The 21,476-nt window shown below is 37.1% G+C and overlaps 1 protein-coding gene across 4 annotated transcripts in view; it reads left to right on the top strand.

The window, feature by feature from the left end:
* Positions 1 to 21,476, top strand: part of FANCC (FA complementation group C) — a 246,018-nt gene that overhangs the window by 163,350 nt on the left and 61,192 nt on the right. For all 4 annotated transcript variants that reach the window (XR_006737903.1, XR_006737902.1, XM_045563464.1 and 1 more), the window contains one exon: positions 11,525 to 11,689. Coding sequence is in view for 2 of the 4 variants with exons in the window: in XM_045563464.1 (XP_045419420.1) it covers positions 11,525 to 11,689 (165 nt within the window). In the remaining 2 variants the exon portion in view is untranslated. The remainder of the gene's footprint in view (positions 1 to 11,524; positions 11,690 to 21,476) is intronic.

The raw sequence follows: 21,476 nt of genomic DNA on the forward strand, positions 1-21,476 counted from the left end.
ATAGTAGTATATACCTACATTAATAAAGAAGAAAGATCTCAACGCAACAATCTGGCTTTACATCTTAGGGAACTACAAAAAGAACAAAGTAAACCTAAAGTTAGAAGAAGGGAGAGAATAATAAAGATTACAGCAGAAATAAACAAAATAGATAATAGAAAAAAATCAAAACTAAGAGTTGAGTTTTTGTAAAGATCAGCAAAATTGACAAACCCTTAGCTAGACTAAGTAAGGGGGGAAAAAGAAGACTTGAATAACAAAAATCAGAAATGAAAGAAGAGAAATCACAACTGATGCCACAAAAATAAAAAAGATCATAAGAGACTACTATGAACAGTTATATGGCAACAAATTGGATAACCTAGAAGAAATGGATTAATTTCTAGGAGCCCACAGCCTGCAAGACTGAATCATGAAGAAATGAAAAATCTGAACAGACCTATAACTAGTAAGGATATTGAATCAGTTATCCAAAACCTTCTAACAAAGAAAAACTCAGGACAGGATGGCTTCACTGGAGAATTCTAGCAAACATTTAAAGAAGAATTAACACCAGTCCTTCTCAAACTCTTCCAAAAAGTTGAAGAAGATAGAACAATTCCAAACTCATTTTATGAGGCAAGCATTATCATGACATCAAAATCAAGCAACACTACTACAAGAAAAGAGACAAATATCTTTCATGAAGCCTGATGCAAAAATCCTCAGCAAAATACTAGCAAACTCAATAGTACATTAGAAGGATTATATATCATAACCAAGTGAAATTTATTTCTGGAATACAAGGATGGTTCAACATACCAAATTCAATCAATGTAATACACCACATCAATAGAATGATGAGCAAAAACCACATGATCATCTCAATTAATGAAAAAAAAGCATTTGACAAAATTCAACACCCATTTATGATAAAGCACTGAGCAAGTTAGGAATAGAAGGAAATTACCTCAACATAATAAAGACAGTATTTGAAAAACCCGTGGTTAACATCATATGTAATGGTGAAAAACTGAAAGTTTTCCCTCTAAGGTCAGGAACAAGGCAAGGATATCCTTATCCTCTCTTACCACCTGTGTTCTATATAGTACTGCAAGTCCTTGCCAGAACAATTAGGTAAGAAAAAGAATAGATATTCAAATTGGAAAGGAAGAAGTGATTTTATCTCTGTTCGCATATGACACGATCTCATGTGTAAAAACCCTAAAAGATTCCGCAAAAAACTGTTAGAACTAATAAGCTATTAATAATTAAGCAAAGTTGCAGGATATAATATCAACACACAAAAAACAGTTTCATTTCTATGCACTAACAATGAGCAATTCAAAAAGTAAATTAAAAAAACAGTTCCACTTAAAATAGCATCAAAAAGAATAAAACATTTAGGTTTAGGAATAAAACTTAGCCATGGAGGCAAAAAGACCTATACACTGAAAACTATGAACATTACTAAAAGAAATTAAAGAAGATGCAGATAAATGGAAAGGCATCCCATGTTCATGGATTGGAATACTTAATATTTTAAAATGTTCATACTGCCCAAAGCAATCTATACATTCAGTATAATTCCTATCAATATACCAATGGGTTTTTTTTTTTTTTGAGACAGAGTCTTGCTCTGTTGCCCGGGCTAGAGTGAGTGCCGTGGCATCATCCTAGCTCACAGCAACCTCAAACTCCTGGGCTTAAGCAATCCTACTGCCTCAGCCTCCCAAGTAGCTGGGACTACAGGCATGCGCCACCATGCCCGGCTAATTTTTTCTATATATATTTTTAGTTGTCCAGATAATTTATTTCTATTTTTAGTAGAGACGGGTCTCGCTCAGGCTGGTCTCGAACTCCTGACCTCGAGCGATCCACCCGCCTCGGCCTCCCAGAGTGCTAGGATTACAGGCGTGAGCCACCGCGCCCGGCCCCAATGGGTTTTTTTAAGAAATAGAAAACATCATCCTAAAATTTATATGGAATTTTAAAGTATCCCCAAACAGCCAGAAAGAATTTTGAGAAAGAAAAGGGTGGAGGCCTCACACTTCCTTTTTTCAAAATATATTAGAAAGCCACAGTAATCAAAATGATATGGTACTGGCAAAAAGACAGACATATTGACCAATGTAACATGATAGAGAGCCCAGAAATCCTCACGTATATGATTAAATGATCTTTGACAAGGATGCCATGGCTATAAGATTGGGGAAGGATAATCTCTTTAATAAATGGTGCTGGGAAAACTGGATATACATGTGCAAAAGAATGAACTTGGACCCTTACCTTACCTTACATTGTATACATATATTGGCTCAAAATAGATTAAAGACCTAAATGTAAGACCTGAAACTATAGGAGAAAAGCTTCATGACATTGGATTTGACAATGATGCTTTGGATATGACACCAAAACCATAGACAAGAAAAGCAAGAGTAGACAAATAGGACTATATCAAATTTAAAAGTGTCTGTGCAGCAAAGGAAACAATTAACAGACTGAATCACAGCCTATGTAATGGGAGAAAATATTTGCAAACCATATATCTGGTTAAGGGGTTAATATCAAGAATATACAGAGAACCCTTACAGGTCAACAACAACAACAACAAAAAACCCAACTAATCCAATTAAAAATAGGCAAGTGACTTTAATATACATTTCTCCAAAGAATATGTGCAAATGACTAATAAGCATCTGAAAAGATGTTCATCATCACTAATCGTTGGGGAAATGTAAATCAGAACTACAATAAGATATCATTTTATACTCATAGGATGGTGGAAGGGAGGGAGGGAGGGAGGGAGGAAGGAAGGAAGGAAGGAAGGAAGGAAGGAAGGAAGGAAGGAAGGAAGGAAGGAAGGAAGGAAGGAAGTTAGTTAGTTAGTTTTGGTGAGGATGTGAAGTAACTGGAATCCTTGTGCACTGTTGGTGGGAATGTGAAATGGTGCAGCCACTCTGGAAGACGGTATGGGGGTTCCTTTAAAAATTAAAAATCATATGGAATTACCATATGATCCAGCAATCGAACTCTGTGCATATATCCAAAAGAATTGAAAACAGGATCTCTAAGAGATATTTGCACACCCATGTTCATTTCAGCATTATTCACAAGAGCCAAGAGGTGAAAGCAACCTATATGCCCATCAGTGGATGAACAGATAAAGAGTGGTAATATGCACAAAATGGAAGGTTATTCAGCCTTAAAAGGAAGGCAGTCCTGTTACATACCAAAACATGGATCAACCTTTAGGACATTATGCAAAGTGAAATAAACCAGTAGCAAAAGACAAATACTGCATGATTCCATTTTTATGAGGTATCTAAAGTATTAAAACTCTCAGAAACAAAGTAGAATGGTTGTGAGAAGACAGGAGGAAGGGGAAAATGAGAGTTGTTCAATAGGTATAGAGTTTTAGTTTTGCAAGATGCAAAAGTTCTAGAGATCAATTGCACAACAAGGGCATATAATTAACACTACTGCACTGTATACTTAAAGATGGCTAAGATGGTAAATTTTATAATAGGTGTTTTTTTTTTTTACCACAATTTAAAAATATTCTTTAAACTCCTATTTTCAAGAAAATGTAAACTACAACATTAGTGAGACAGCCATCAGATTATTGTGAACTCTAGGATGTTGCTGATGTGAACATAAATAAATAGGCCCAACTACTTTGGAGAACCAATTGATCTTACTGGAATTTGGGTTTCTCCATTAGCCCCTCTCCATGAGCACTCTGTTTACTGTAGCTTGTAGCCTGCCTCCAGTATTTGTGGGGAAGATCAGAATGCGCTGTTGGTTGGGATTGCCAATCAATTGTATTCTGGGCATTGGAGCCCTCCCAGATTTCCGGAGGGTCAATAGCCATTGGGTGTTTTCTTCTCCTCCCAAGGCTCCTTCTTCCTTCCTGTTGGAGACAGGACATTTCTGTTGTCTCTTGCTTGGGAGCAATGGATAAGAAGGAAGTGTTTATGAAGGCCTAGGCAGCTGGCTGCTGTTACTGCAATAGCCTAAGAAATTGTCTTGTTGGCTGCCAGGTTGCCTCCTGGTCCTTGAATTCACTCTCAATGTAACTGTAAGAGAGTGGTCCTCTCTTGCAAGCTTTGGGGCTGTGGTATTTTCCTTCAAAAAAAGATACCACCTACCTACCATTTCAAGCTTTTCTCTTAATTTATGGATCACCAGAAGTTCCTCTGTTTTATAGTTTTTTATTTAATTATAAAAATTCCCCCCATCATTTCTAGGAGTTGGGAGTATAATGTGAATGCTAGGACATTTATGTGCTTAGTTCATCACTTGATTCTGTCTCTTATGTTACATTTTCTTCTTATTTTCTCTTGACTAGATTATGAGAATTACCATTCTTCATGGGTCTTGCATTTTAGTCCTCAGGATCTATAGAAGTTCTCTACACCAGAGCTAGTCAAAATGCAGTCCTTGGAATCAGCAGCATCAGCATCCCTGGGGGAGAGGCCAAGGAATCCTTTTTTTTTTTTTTTTTTAACATCTTTCCAGATGTTTCTTATGTACACTAAAGTTTGAGAAATGCTTGCTGCTCTACACTGCTTCTTTACTAGCATTTCCCAGAACTAGATGTTAGTCCCTAGTAACAATCTGAGTACTTTAAGGTGGCATGATGAAATTGTATGTAAAGTTTTTGTTTTTTGTTTTTTTTTTTTTGAGACAGAGTCTCACTTTGTTGCCCAGGCTAGAGTGAGTGCCGTGGCATCAGCCTAGCTCACAGCAACCTCAAACTCCTGGGCTTAAGTGATCCTACTGCCTCAGCCTCCCGGGTAGCTGGGACTACAGGCATGCGCCACCATGCCCGGCTAATTTTTTCCATATATATATTTTAGTTGGCCAGATAATTTCTTTCTATTTTTAGTAAGACGGGGTCTCGCTCTTGCTTAGGCTGGTCTTGAACTCCTGACCTTGAGCGATCCACCCGCCTCAGCCTCCCAGAGTACTAGGATTACAGGCGTGAGCCACCGTGCCCAGCCTGGTTTTTATTTTTGTTGACAAATTCCTATAAAGTGTTATTAGTTTAGCTGTATTATTTTCTTGATAATCAGTAGTAAATTCTCATGGAGATAATTTTTTTTGTTGAATTACACATAGTGATCTGTTCTTATGGAGTGAACAGTTTGTCTTTTCTCCTCAAATACTCACCTATTATAAAATTCACTTCTCGTTCTTTACCACTTGCCTAAATGGCAAAGGTCCCTTCAATAATACTTACCTTCCATAATGCTCTATCATCATTCTTTAACTCACCACCATGGTGATTTTAGATCTAAAATTAATTAATGTATTTTCCAATCCATCATCTAAGGGGTTAACAAAAGGACACATTTAGCTTGAGATGTAAATATTTTTTATTTTTGGAAAAGAATATATGAGCTTACTGGGTAGGATGGGAGATGCCGGGGTGTGTGCATGTGTGCGTGTGTGTGTGTGTGTGTGTGTGCACATGTGTGATGAAGGATGCTTTTTAAGTGTGTATTTTGCACAGAGCCCGGCAGAATATTTTGCATAGAGTTAGGGCTGGATGGATATTTGTGCAATTGAAGGGTAGGCCTGAGAGCAGTGTGTGCATCACTCATCCAGAGTCTGAAATAAAGAAGTAAGCAGACGGAAGTTTTGCCTTCCAGCCCTGACGCATTGATCCTCCTCCCTAAAAGACCTGTAAGTGCAACTTTTTTCTCATTATCTGAAAAGAAAGAATGAGAAGAGTTAGAGACTATCACTGGTGACTGGATGGGTAGAAAGACTGTGGCACTGAGGACATTTATCAAGCACTGAAGTTCATGGCTGCAGATTGTATCTGCTAATTAGGCTGAAAAAGATCCAAAATAATTTTCCTGAAAAATTTTAAAGTCTCATGTAAACTTAGTTCTTGGGTCTGCCAAAACTCAGACCAACTGATAACCTTCCAAAGCGCTTCAAGGTGCTCATGGCCTTTATGGCCCCTTTTTTGCTCTGAGGCTTGTCAGAGCATAGAGATCCAAGTTCAAGTGGAGAGTTATGCAACACTTTCCAGACTGGATTACGCTAAGCATTAAGTCTTGACTGAGCGCCAGAGCAGCACTTCCAAATGATTTCTGCACAAGAATTCAACTGCAGAAGGCTCGATGGTAACCATATACTGCTGGGAACGTCCATCCTGTGTGGTTGTACTGTAGCTTCCAGACCATCTGCAGCAAACCTTAGGACTACAGGGTAAACTGACAATGCTCAGAATGTCGCTCCTTCTAGACAGTTTGTAGCAAAGAACAGGATAGAATTTAAACATTCTGTCATTGAATTGTTGATTTTACTTGGTGGCAAGTGAAACTCTATTTAAAATGCTATGACAACACCATTTATCAGGCCTCTAAAAATAATGTGAAAGGGAACTAAGCCGATTTTCCAACTTTTTTGTTCCTCTGACAATCTGTGCATCTGAATTTATGAGATCAATGTCTGTATTTTTATGAGGCCTTTTGAATCTTTAGAAATGAACTTTAAACATTCAAGTGGTGAAAAGTGAAATAAAATGTATATATAGATGCCTTCTAGAAGGAGAAAAACAGCAAAATAGCATAGCATTACAGTACTTAAGTTTGAGTGTTTTTGGCTGCTTAAACATTTGAAGTCATACCAGTGAAAGGAAAGGAATGATAAAACTCAGATTCATAAGTGGATTGGAATATCCTGGATTTAGCAGTTTGCCCGCTATGCCATATTCTGATTCAACTTTTTTGATTTGTACATCTTAAAAATGTATGGTTAACTTCAGATATGTAGGAGAAAATTATGTAGTATTATGATACATATCTTAAATATTATTGTAACTAATGACTGCAGCAACCTTAATGGCTCCAGCATGTTTGGAAGCTGTCTTTCAAATGTTATCGCTACCTGGTTTCATGAAATCAGTTTCTGCTTGAGACAAGAAAATATATTTGGTTGAATTTATAATTCACCAGAGAACTGTGGACTTCAGAGTTCTGAGTCTCACACAAGCTTTTAGGGGTCCAAGTTCTTTTCTGGATACCAAACAGAAAAGTTCATTGAGAGACTCAAAGAGCATGTCACACATCAAATTGCTTTTTAAATTCAGTCTACTAGTAGGTATAAATGAACTCAATCCAAAAACTACATATGGGCTCAACACATTCAGAAAAGTACCTGGAAAAAATTTATAATATCTTGTTGAATTCTAAATTCTTTAAAGAAAAGACTCTCTGGTAAACATCATTCAATAAAGCAAATTAGAAATGTACCAGATGTGTCAGTTTCTAGGGGACATTCTGCTAGCACAGGGATCTCAAATTCTTGGTAAATTCAGTTAAGAATTTTTCTAATTATTTGACAGATTTGCTTTGACTAGGAATGCCTAAACTGCCAACCACCTTCATTGCCATTTTATCCCTGCTGCTCTTCCCAGCCAGGTCCCAGCAAGGACATCCTTTAGTGGACTTGCCTCTGTGTTAGGGAATTTGCCCATGTTGTTTTTGAAAAACAAACATCCTTAACAAAGAAACAATTATGAATTGGGGAATGAAGCTGCTTCCAAAATGGCATAATCTCGCACAAAGGGAAGTTTTTAAGCTATAAAAAGTGTATCAGCTGATATTATCCAGCGGACTCTCCTAATTGTGGTCAGGAGAATTTATATGCTTTTTTAAACTGTCTTCTCCTGTCCAAAGGTGAGAAAACGAAAAGCACAAATAATTCTACAGAAATAGTCCAAAAAGAGACTGGTACAAATCATGAAAAAAGTATAAAAAGATATAAATAAAGGGAAAAAATATTCCAGAGAAAAATAAATACTAAGCAATCTCAGGCTTACAAGAGGTGATAGGTTTTTCATGAGCTACTCTTGTTATTTTGGAAACAAGAACCAGAGGCAGGAAATAACTCCTTTTTTATAACTATCATCTTTTCATTTTTAGTATTTTACTAGGTAACATTGTATTTTAGTTTTTAAAAGTTTAGTTATAAAATACTTAAGACATATAGAAAAACTGCATGTCCATTGCCCAGATTTTACAATGTTAACATTCTATTTATATTTGTATTTGATCTTTTTAAGGAAATAAAATATTTCAATTATAATTGAAGCATCCTTCTCCCATTCCATTTCTTCTTCCCCTCCCCTGAAGTAAGCACATTCAAGAAATTGATGTAGATTCTTCCTGTCATGTTTTAACACTTGTCAACGGAAAAGAAGCCGAACTCTGTAAAATAATTTAAAGAGGTTTATTCTAAGCCAAATTTGAGGAACATGGCCCAGAGCCACACCCAAGAAGCCTTGAGCAAGTAGACTCGCTGTGGCTGGGTTTCAAATGTTATCACTACCTGGTTTCATGAAATCAGTTTGGTTTTATACATTTTAGGGAGACAGGGATTACAGGTAAAGTCATAAATCAATACATGGAAGGTATACATTGGTTTGGCCCGAAAAGGTAGGACACCTCGAAGCTCGGGCTTGCAAGTTATAGGTGGGTTTAGTTAACAATTGGCTGAAAGAGTTAGACTTTGTCCAAACATCAGGAATCAGCAGAAAGGAATGCTTGAGTTAAGATAAGGGTCTTCTGTCTTTCATGTGATGCTATACCAGAATCAGGTAAGAAAGTAAACCACATCATAAAAACCTGTTTACTGAGATTTTATCATTTGTAGCCATGACTCACCAAGCCTCCTTAGAAAAAGGAATTTGGGCAAAAGAAAAAATCAAAGTTTAGTCCTTCTCAGAAGCTAAGTAGGGTCAGGCCTGGCTAGTACTTGGATGGGAGAGTTTAGTCTTCAGACTTTACTTCATATGTATATGTATTGCTGTGAGTGTTTTAAAACTACATAAGTAATGGCATATTGTGGATTTTTTTTGCAACTTGCCTTCTTTATTCATTACTATATTTTTGAGATTTATATTTGGATACTATAGGTCTAGTTCATTTAAACTGCCATATAGCATTTCATTCTGTAAATAAATAATCATTTATTCATTTCTGCACAAATGTTCAGCAAGATTGAATCTACCCTTTACAAACAGTTCTGTGTAAGTCTCCTTAACCTATAAAAGGAAATAGTAGCAGGGTACTACCAATTGTTCTCCAAAGAGGTTGTTCCAATTTGTCTATGTTCTCATCAGAAACATCCTGGAGCTCTTTTTTCTCCATAATCTGGTGGATGTCTCACTGCAAATTCAATGTTGTAGTTTGCATTGAACAATCCATTGAATGAACGAACTATTAAAGAATTAGTTAGGGTTGAAAATGGTTCTCTATGGAGATCAGAAAATGGGGGTGGGAGTGCCCTTTCAAAAGCCGCTATTTTCGTAAGCTTTGAAGAACTATTTGACTATTTATAGTTGCATCTGTAAATTTGATAAAGGTAAAGTCTAAGTTAAAGAAAAAAAGAATATGCAAGCCTCCTACAGTGGTCTACAAAAGTTTCTCCGACCCTTCCTCCGACGTTCACTGTGGTGGAGCCACCTTGGCATCCTTGTATTCAGATAGTCAGGACGTTTGCATTTGCTTTTTATCTTCCTGCAACATTTTTCTGCTAGATAGATACAGGGTTTGTTCATACTTTTCCTTTGCATCTCTGCTCAAATGTCACCGTCTCAGTAAATTCCTGGCACTTCTTAACCTCTCAGTGTACTTTACTTTTCAGCATGACACTTAATATCATCTGGCATTTTATTGTTTCTCTCCATTACTAAGCTTTGTCATCTTTGCTCCTGTATCACCTCAAATAGAACTTTGACTATTATAAGGGATCAAAAAATATTCATTAAATGAATGGATAGGACAAACATAAACTAATTTAAAAACAAATTCTCTGAAGAGGAAATGCAAGTGGGTAACAATTGCTAGGTCTCAGAAGTTATCAGGAAAATGCAAATTAAAGCAATGGAATAACAATCTTTGTCCACCAATTTAGCAAAAAATAAAAACAATAATATTGACAAGGATTGGGAAGGTAAATTGGTATAGTCTTTTGGAAGACAATTTAATATGCAAGTACTCATGTGGGCACAGCTAGGGATGTGCAAGGATACCACTGCAGCCTCGGTATAGTGAAACATTAGAAGCAACCTTAGTGCCTATTAATAGATACATTGTTAAATTACAGAACATACATATTTTCATTCTTTTTTATGGAAGTAGTATAATATACATATTTTCTAATAGGCAGCAAGTTTAAAAAAATATAGGAATAGCTGTATGTTCTATATTGTGGTACCACTTGTGTTTCACAAAACACAAGACCAAATTTCTATACTTATGATTATATATGAAAATATCTAGAAAAAAGTCTAATAGCCTACACCCAGAACTTTCATTTTATTAACCTCTAATTCATTTAATCTGTAGTTCTTGAGCATGTCGTGTGTGTTAAGGTGTTGTCTCGAGGTGCAAGGAATAGAGCAGTGGGCAAAGCAGAAAAAAGTGCCTGTAGGAGGAGACAGACCATGAGCAAGATACAAGGAAATACTTCACAGGTCAGGTGGTGAAAAGTGCCAATGAAGAAAGTAGAGCAAGGGTGAGAGAGCACTTGAAGCTCTGCCATCCAGTGGTGCTTTCCGTGGGAATGGACACATCCTGTGAATTTGCACTCACACTGTAGCCACTGGCCTCACGTAGCTCAAATGAGCACTTGAAATGTGGCTAGTGCAACTGAGGAACTAGATTTTTAATTTTATTTCATTTTAATTCATTTAAATTTAAATTGTCGCACATGTTGGACAGTACATTGATATGGGATGATCAGGGAAGACCTCACAAAGCAATCCTTGAGCTAAGGCCTGTGTGAATTGAGGGAGCTGGCCATGTGTCACAGGCAAAATGAACAGCAGGACCTTATTTGGAGCAGTCGGAGGTAGAACAGATAAAGGGAGGAGTGGAAGGAGAGGAAGCCAATGAAATAGAAGGTGGCCCACAGTGGAAGGCCTTGGTGGCCAGTATAAGACTTTGCTTGTTCTCTGCATGAGGTGGGAAGCCATGCCAAGACTTTGAGCAGACAGGTGACTTGATCTGAATTTTTAAAGAGTTGCTGGAACTGTTCTGATCATAAGCCATAGGAATGAGTGCAGGAGCAAGAAGACAGGAGGCCACTCCATAACCCAGGCTTGGCAGTGGTGGAGGCCATAGGTCGGAGGGTAGTAATGGAGGTGTTGAGAAGAGGTCAGATGAGTTGACAGTATTTACTGCTGGACCAGGAAAGGGGCATGGGGAGAAAGGGAGGAATCAGGGTTTGGGCCTCAGCAAATAAGGTAGAGAGCACTAGGGAAAGAGAACATTTGGGAAAGGCATTCAAGAGTTCTGTTTTGGGCATGGTAAGTTGGAGGTGTCTGTAGATAGTTATACCAAAGTCCTGACAATGAGTGATATTGAAATGGGAATGGCAGCTAAAGGGTTTCTTCCTAGAGAATTGATTAAAAGAGAAGAGTTCATAGATGGGTGTTAGAGTAGTTCTTTATGTTAGGGGCGAAACGAGTGACCTGTCATTGACCTTTTCAGCATGAAGATTTTATTTTATTCTTTTGTAGAATGGCTCCGGAACGAGTAACATCCCTGTCACGAGTTTGTGTCCCACTTGTTACTCTGCCAGATGTTGAACCCCTGGTGGAGGCTCTGCTCACCTACCATGGACATGAACGTCAGGAAATCCTCTGGCCTGAGTTCTTTGACGCCGTAAATGAGGCATTTTTGCAGTAAGTGATATTCATTTATCCTATCATCCAACTTTGTTTTTCCTTTTCTTAGAGTGCTTCAGTGTGTTGAAAATGCTATACAACAGCAGTTTTCAAACATTTTGACCTCCATACCTCTTTAAGCGCTTAAAAGTTATTGAGTATACCGAGAGCTTTTTTTTAATGTGACTGTGCCTATCCATATTTACCATATTTGAAATTAAAACAAATTTTAAAAATATTCCTTCATTTAGAAATGATAATAAGTCAGGCCGGGCACAGTGGCTCACACCTGTAATCCTAGCACTCTGGGAGACCGAGGTAGGAAGATTGCTTGAGGCCAGGAGTTCAAGACCAGCCTGAGCAAGAGCAAGATCTCATCTCTATAAAAAATAAAAAGTTAGCCAGGCGTGGTGGTACCTGCTTGTAGTCCCAGCTACTCAGGAGGCTGCGCAAGGAGAATCGCTTGAGCCCAGGAGTTTGAGGTTGCAGCGAGCTGTGACGAGGCCCAGCCTGGGTGACAGAGCAAGACAAAAAAAAAAAAAAGAGAGAGAGAGAGAAAGAAAGAAGTATAATGAATCAATTACATGTTAACAAAATAGCATGTTTTTATGAAAAATAGTGATCTTTTCCAAGGCAAAAATATTATGTGACAAGAGTGGCATTATTTTTACATTTTTGCGAATCGCATTGTCTGGTATGAGATAGCTGATTCTCATATCTGCTTCTGCATTCAGTCTGGTAGGATATATTATTTTGGTTGAAGTATATGAAGAAAATCCGGCCCCACATAGATATGTAGTTGGAAAAGGCAGGAATATTCTAATAGTTACCTCAGATAATTGTGGATGTTTGTTTTGATACCACCAAAATTTGAAAATGCTCATTTTTTAAAGGTTAGTTGCAATATGGAATCTGAAATTATATTACTGAATTTTTCATACTGTGTTACATTAAAACACCCGTGGGTCTGTTTTGCACTTTTGGTGGATCTTTGCCTATGCATCGTTCATTAGGGAATAGCTCAATGGAATCTTGGTTCATTGAGTTATGCAGATCTTTCAAATATTGACACATTTCACTATGCAATATCAAAACTTACAATCATGGCTATCACCACCAATCTCATCAGAAATATCTTTAGGTACTAGAAAGCTTTAGGTACTTAACAGCTCATGTTGGCAGGCACAGTTTTTCCAAGATTTTAATTTCTCCTTAAAAGCTCAAATTTATCATAGGATACAAATGCTATCACATAGTTGTTTTCCTTGAGATGACTGGGTCACTTTGCTAATTTTTGAGAAAGTATGTGCCAGATACCACAGTGTGAATAGCCATTGCTTGTGTGCTATTCATTCTTTCAAGTAAATTTCCATGGGGAAAAAAGAGTGATCAGGTGGGCTCACAGCTCAAACAGTTGGATGAGCGCTTTTCTCTAGACGACCATCGTTTTTTGATGAAGCACAAGGGCTTTATGCATACTTTCCTTTTCACCATACAGAATCTATTTTTAAAAATGTTCTCCTGGCCGGGCACGGTGGCTCACGCCTGTAATCCTAACACTCTGGGAGGCCGAGGTGGGTGGATTGCTCAAGGTCAGGAGTTTGAGACCAGCCTAAGCAAGAGCGAGACTCCTGTCTCCACTAAAAAAATAGAAAGAAATGATCTGGACAGCTAAAAATATATATAGAAAAAAATTAGCCAAGCATAGTGGCACATGCCTGTAGTCCCAGCTATTCAGGAGGCTGAGGCAGGAGGATCGCTTGAGCCCAGGAGTTTGAGGTTGCTGTGAGTGAGGCTGATGCCACGGCACTCTAGCCCGAGCAACAGAGTGAGACTCTGTCTCAAAAAAAAAAAAAAAAAAAGTGTTGTCCAGAGTGAGAATTTAATAAAATCAATATTTTATACTGTTCATCAAACATTCTTATGTAAAACTGGCGGTGTTTTTACTGTGCATGTGGGCAGTGAAGAATATGATGGTGATGAGTCCCTCCTTTGATCCGCAGTGTTACCCACTGTTATATTTGCAGTATCAGTGCAAACAGTTATCAGTGCCCAGTTGTTCCAAGAAAAACCAAAATAATTATTCAATACTTGAAGTATTTCTTATCACTTGTGTATGTGGCCGAGTTTCACATAAAAGATCTTCTATGCTTAGTTGGTGCTGATACCAGACAAATATAAGCAACACAGAAGGTTCTGTTATAAGGTGTAACTGTACTCATTCTGTGGATGAGATACTAATTTATCACATCCACATTTAAATTATTTAATTCCTTTTTGTTTAGACTCTAAATGATTGGTCTCAAATTGATGCTGCAATTAACTTGCACCATAATAGTGTTTGACACATTATGTTGCATAAGACACAATAAGGTAAATCATTAACATCTGTAAAGCCAAGGGAAAAATAACTTTCCTAATATTTTTGCTTTTTATTTACAGTTTAGCCCACTTTCTCTGGAATAGATGTCTCCATCTCATGAGTCAGAGAATTCTCTGATGTGTCTGTTTCATCTTTTCCTGATGAAACAGCTGTGGGATGAAAAAGGAAATCTTTTAATCTTCCTATTTAAATATAACAATCTATTCTTGAATATAAGAAAATATGCTATAAATTTCATTTTTATAGTATATTTAACAATTTAAAATATTGTTAAATTATATAATAATCTAAAATATGTATTAAAATATATAAATATAAAATATATATTGTATTTGTATACATAAAAATATTCATATGTATTTATATGTAAAATTATCTAAAATGTAGATAAAACTTTTAAAATTCAGAAAAGTTTTCTAAAAATTTTAAAAATATTACTGTAAAACCCAACAAAATATATTTATTTCTTAATATGTTTCCATGTAGGCACAAGGGAAAATATCACAATTTTTTAAATAGTGATTTTTTATGCTAATGGGGTTACAGAGATTATATCAAGTATAACTAAAGATAGTAAGAGTACAATAGAAGAACAGAGAATAAACTTAAGTTACTCTCTGAAAATATACGTATTTATATCCTAAATGTATTACCTTAAAAAATTCTTGAGAACATGAGAATATACAGACATGCGTTCCATTGCATGTCAGAGCAGTAACATAATCACACATTATGTAGCCTCTGGATGATCCATAACATCGAGAAGTAGGGAATCCTCCTCAGCGCATTCTGCAAAGTCAGTAGCACCTTAATACCAATGCCAGGAAAGGACACCACAGAAAAACAAAACTACAGACCAATATCCCTTATGAAAATAGATGCAAAAATCCTCAATAAAATAGTAGCAAACTGAATTCAACAGCACACCAAAAAAGAGAATGAGAGAGAAAAAAGGTAAATGCCATCTTAGTATTTTTATGAAAATAGTTTTGACCTCACAGAGCCCCTAAAAGGGTCTCAGTTCTCTCCTCTCCTCCCTACCCCTAAAGGGTTCTATGCACTCCACTTTGAGAATTGCTGCATAGTAATAAGATTCCAAGTTAGGAGATACTTTCTCTGCAGTGTTTTAAAGCACTGTTTCTTTCTTCATGCGAAGTCCACTGTGGTGTAGTAATTTCCAGATTCCACTCAGTCTTCCATAAGACTCAAAGCATTCATGATTCTGAATTCAAGGTACAGGGCTGATATGATTTTAAATGATATTTATTACTTTTGAGCCTTAAATTTGTTAAAACTACTATGGTTTAAAAATATGTTGTTAATATTGTTTATCTCTTTCAATTCTTTGTTGTTTACATACTTTTAGAGAGAAATTGGAGAACTGTTACATATATAGACCCTTTACTAAAGAGTGCAATTTTTGAAAACATGACTACAATGCCATCATTACATCTTAAAACTGACACTAGTTCCTTATCATCTTCACATATCTAGTCAGGATTTAAATTCTCCTGATTGTTTTACTATTTTTCTTACAATTCAAAATCCACACATTGCATTTGGTGGATAGGATCTTTTAAGTCTCTTTCAATCTACAGGTTCCTAATCCTTCTTTGTTTTTGTTTTGTAAATTATTTGTTGAAATAATAGAGTTGTGATCAGGCATTGTGGCATATGCCTATAATCCCAGCTACTTGGGAAGCTGAGGTGGGAAGATCATTTGAGCCTAGGAGTTTGATGTTGCAGTGAGCTGTGATTGCACAACTGCTCCCCAGCCTGGGTGACAGAGCGAGACCCTATCCGTAAAAAAAATAAAAAATAATAGTGCTGTCTTCTCCCACTCTCAGATTGTACAGCATTTCAACCATCTTGAGTGTAATAAAGGGTGCATGCCACCCCCTCCCCTGAAGGTTTAAGTCACTCCATAATCATATATCAATTTCTATATGCAATTGGGCCTATTTTATTATTTTCTATTCTGGTTCTTTGGCTTATTATGTATTCATGCACTAGTATCATTTTGTTTTAGTGGTAGAATCTAATATGCTTATTACAAAATAGGCTAGTTTCCTCTCATTTCTTTTCTTTTTCAGGGTTTTGTTTTGGTTCCGTTTTTGCATGTTAAGTATATAGACTAACTTAGGGAGAGCTAGCATTTTTATGACATTAAAGCTTTCTGTCCACCTGTCTAAGAACATGTGTCTATTTGTTTAAGTTTACTTTTGTGATCTGAAAGGAGTGTTTTATATATTTTTCACACATAGGTTTTACACATTTCTTACTCCTAAGCTTTTGTTATATTTTTGTTTTGAATTTTTTGGCTGTCATAAATGGGTCTTCTCCTTCAACTCCAAATGGATTTGTATTATATCATTGCATTTGGAAAATGAAAAAGCTCAAAACCACTGTTATTCTTATAGTTAGTTAGTACAGAGGAAGTGGTTCCCAGTAGAGTATTTCCATTTTTGATAGATCTCTTATAAATTAGACTATTTTAATTTAATTTTATATGAAAGGCTAAAATCCAGGACTTTGTTAAAGTAAGATTTAGAAAGTTATCATTTGGTGTTTTGAAGAAAGGTCAAAACATAATTTTCATAGTTAAAAAATAAAAAGTCCTGTTTTCTACCTACTCCAAACCCTCTGTCAAATTTTACACAGTAAGTAAAGTGAATTTCGTGAGGAGTCTGGCCAGTTATCTTTGTTATTTATGTGAGGTATTGGGTAATAACCAATATAAAAGTTTATATAATGTGCTAAGTGTGCTTCACACACATGTGCCCTTTACACCATTTAGCTGAGCACGCCCTTCAGATTCTCATGGCTTACCCCACCAACTTTCATTTTTCACTCTCCACAGCAATTTCTCAAAATGTTTACTTTTAAGTACGATGCTCTTTGCCTTTCACCATGGTGCTCCATTTCTGATTTATATAGGAATATATTTCACAGAAGAATATGGTCTTAGCAGCCTGTGTCCAGTCTTAACTTTATCAACAAGAATGGAAGGGAAATGGGAGGAGAACGCCCCTCATCCTCTATGAAACCCCAAAATCTGTTTCGGAAATTACTGGCAGGGAGGCGACGTGCTCAGAGCACAGCCACTCCTGTTCCAAAGCAGTGCTCAGAGGGAAGCTGAGGGCAGCTGCTCCACAAGCAGGCCCACACTCCTTTGCTTTTTATTTTACTTGTGATAGCACGTTCTCCCTCAACAACTAATAAAATTTATTTGGTTTGGAAAGTTATGTCTGCTAATCCATAGGGGACAGACTGTCCAGAAATGCTGGGTGGTCTTCAGCGTGTCCAATTCCTATGGCTTCAGCTCAGCAAGTTCCCCAAGCAGTGGCGTAAGAGCTGGAGGCTTTCCATGGATACTTTCCCATAGACAGAACATCCCAGCCACATGTTGACACAGGGAGGCTGATCCAATCAATCAGAGCAAATTACCACCCCACGCCCAACGCCCCCTCCCCTCAGCTCCTTGAACAGTTCCCCAAATGTGCTGCGTGGTCATTTAGAAACCACATACTTTCTTTGACCGATGTGCCCTGCCCTGTGTTTAGCCTTCCAACTATTTGCTTACCGCAATACACCAGTGGAATTTCATCTGTTTTGTAATTGGCTGGGTGTCTTCGGCCTTGGCTTCCAAATGCAGTCATGTACTTTCAGAAATGGGCTGCCTGTCTTCTTTTAAACAGCAGATGCTTGCCCCTCTCTGTGGTTTAGATAACCTAAAGGAACCTTTTAATTTCTTGGCCTAAATGTCAAATCTAACTTCTCATGTCTGTCTCTGGGGTTGCTGTCATAGCCACCTGCAGGCTGCAGATTGCATAAAACCTTCCTGGGAGGGCTGCTGAGGTCCTTTTGTAAGTCTGGAGTGTAAGTAATTCAGCATGACTTTGTCCTGTGAGTTCACCCAAATTCATTGCTTCAAAAATATTGAGAAATTTGAAAACTGGATAGAAAATTTTTTCTACGTGCCCAAATGAATGAGCCAATGAACAAATGAAAGAAAGAATGAATGTATGATGGTGATATTGTGACATATAAGAAATATATATTTGGTCTTCATCTAAGCTTCTAAAACCCTTGGAATTTCTTGAGTGATAGGGGTGAGAGGAGCATTTTTTATTATTTGTAACAAGTCCTTTTCCACCTCACCTGAGTTTAAGCTAATGAGGTGACTCTTGGTGAGCCCCCAGATGGCTTCAGGGTGGGGGCTGATAGCCAGAGGAACCAACCATCTGAATAAAGCATTGGAACTTTCAGCCTTCCCAGCCCCGCCCCCGAGTTTGACCTAATCAACAGTGCTCAGTGATTTGATCAACTGTTCCTACATGATGAGGCCTCCATGAAAACCCCTAAACTATGGGTTTCAAAGAGCTTCTGGGTTGGTATTCATAGCAAGGTGCTGGGAGGATGGTGTACCTGGAGAGGGCATGGAAACCCTAAGCCCCTTCCTCCATACCTGGCCTTATGCATCTCTTCATTTGGCTGTATCTGACTTGTTTGTATCCTTTAGAATAAACTGGTAAGAGTAAGTAAAGTGTCTTACCTAGTTCTTTGAGCCATTCTAGCAAATTATCAAACTGAGGAGGGGATTGTGGGAGCCTCCGATTTCCAGTTGGTCGGTCAGAAGAATGGGAGGCCCAAACTTGTGATTGGCATCTGAAGTGGGGGCAGTCTTGTGGGACTGACCCCTTAACCTGTGTGGTCTGTGCTAACTCTAGGTAGTTAGCGTCAGAGTTCAATTGAATCACTGGACACCCAGTTGGTGTCCAGAGAGTTGAAGGATTGGTTGGTGTGGAGGAAAAAAGCCCCACAGAGTTGGTGTAAGAAGTGTTCTGTGAATAGAAAACGACTCATAGTAGTAGGAATGATTGACCAACCAACTAACTTCATGGGATAGCTCTGAGTGTTAAATAGGGTGATCATATAACTTATAATCTAGATCCCAACACTTTTGAGTGTTAAAGGGGATTCCTTTTATAATTACAGTGGGATACCACACATAAACCTGGCCCAGGCAAACTAGATGTATGTTTACCCTAAGATTTAAATGGATCTAATACCTGTAATATTCTTAGCACAGTGCCTGCTACCTGGAGTACTCAATAACTATTAGCATGTTGCTATTGTCATTATTGACTTTAATAATTATATTATTTCTGATACTGTTTAGTATTAGTTTTTATCAAGCTCATACATTTTCCTCCTAATAAAAGGATCACTAAACTGAGGCCAGCTGTAAGCTAAATTCCCATTGCTAAAAGAGTTAATATGGCTGCCAAAGATGCTTAATAAGAAATGAATTCATTGTCCTATGAGAGGAACCTAATTTATACTCCTTGAGTAATTTACTGGTGAGTTGTTTTCTCACCTGGTGTGCTCTTGCATATCAACTTACCAAAAGTAGTGTTAACTGGAATTAATATGAGGAGCCATGGATTATTTAAAATACCCTCATTATTGCTACACCCATTTCATAAATTAGGAAATGAGACTCTGATTCTCAGAAACTAAATTATAAGAAAAGGCTGAGCCACATCTAGGCTTCTGGTTTTGTGTTTTTTAAACTCAGATAAGAAAAATCAGGCTTTATTTTTTCATTTCAATGGATTTAGGGGGTGAAGGTGGTTTTTGATGCATGTATGAATTGTATGGTGGTGAAGTCAGGGCTTTGGGTGTACCCATCACACGAATAGTACAAATTGTACCCGATAGGTGAGTTTTGGTCCCTCACCTGCCTCCCATCCTCTCCTCGCTTCTGAGTCTCCAGAGTCTATTATGCCACTTTGTATGAACATGTATACCCATTGTTTAGTTCCCACTTATAAGAGAGTACATGTGGTATTTGTTTTTCCATTCCTGAAGTATTTCACTTAGGATTATGGCTTCCAGTTCCATCCAAGTTGCTGTGAAAGACATTATTTCATTCTTTTTATGGCTGAGTAGTATTCCATATACCACATTCTCTTTATTCACTTATCAGTTGATGGGCACTTAGGTTGATTCCATATCTTTGCAATTGTGAATTGTGCTGTAATAAATATACAAGTGCATGTGTCTTTTTGATATAATGACTTCTTTTCATTTGGGTAGTGGGATTGCTGGATCAGATCGTAGGTCTACTTTTAGTTCTTGGAGGAATCTCCATACTGTTTTCCATAGAGGTTGTACTGATCTACATTCCCACCAATAGTGTATAAATATTCCCTGTTCACTGCATCCATGTCAACATCTGTTGTTTTTTGACTTTTTATAATGGCCATTCTGACAGGTAAGGCGGTATCTCATCGTGGTTTTAATTTGCATTTCCCAGATGATAAGTGATGTTGAGCATTTTTTCATGTTTTTTGGCCATTTGTATATCTAATTTTGAAAAATGTTCATGTCTTTTGCCCACTTTTTAATGGGGTTATTTGGTTTTTTTCTTGCTGATTTGTTTGAGTTCCTTGTAGAATCTGGATATTAGTCCTTTGTTGGATGTATAGTTTGCAAATATTTTCTCCCATTCTATAGGTTGTCTGTTTACTCTGTTGGTTATTTCTTTTGCTGTGCAGCAACTTTTTAGCTTAATTAAGTCTCATGTATTTATTTTTATTTTTGTTGTATTTGCTTTTGGGGTCTTCATCATAAATTCTTTACCTAGACCAATGTCCAGAAGAGTTTTTCCTACATTTTCCTGTAGAATTTTTATGGTGTCAGGTCTTACATTTAAGTCTTTAATCTATCTTTTGTTAATTTTTGTGTACAGTAAGAGGGATCCAGTTTATTCTTCTACATTTGGCTACTGAATTTTCCCAGTACCATTTATCAAATAGAGTGTTCTTTCCCCAGTGTATGTTTTTGTCTGCTTTGTTGAAGATCAGTTGGTTGTAGGTGTGTGGTTTTATTTATGGATTCTCTATCCTGTTCTATTGATCTATGTGTCTACTTTTATGCCAGTACCATGCTGTTTTGATTACCATAGACTTGTAGTATAATTTGAAGCTGGGTAATATAATGCCTCCAGATTTGTTCTTTTTGCTTAGGATTGCTTTGGCTATTTAAGTTCTTTGATTCCATATGAAATTTAGGATTATTTTTTCTAATTCTGTGAAAAATGACCTATTTTGATGGGAATTGCATTGAATCAGTGTATCACTTTGGGCAGAATGGACATTTTAACAGTACTGATTCTTCCAATCCATGAGCATGGGATGTTTTTCCATTTGTGTTATCAGTGATTTCTTTCATCAAAGTTTTGTAGTTCTCCTGGTAGAGATTTTTCACTTCCTTGGTTAACTATATTTCCAGATATTTTATTTTCTTTGCAGCTATTGTAAATGATATTGAGTTCTTGATTTGTTTCTCAGCTTGTCTGTTATTAGTGTATAGAAATGCTACTGATTTATGTACATTAATTTTATAACCTGAGAC

This window comes from Lemur catta, chromosome 10 (assembly GCF_020740605.2).
Source record: "Lemur catta isolate mLemCat1 chromosome 10, mLemCat1.pri, whole genome shotgun sequence".
Lineage (NCBI taxonomy): Eukaryota > Metazoa > Chordata > Mammalia > Primates > Lemuridae > Lemur > Lemur catta.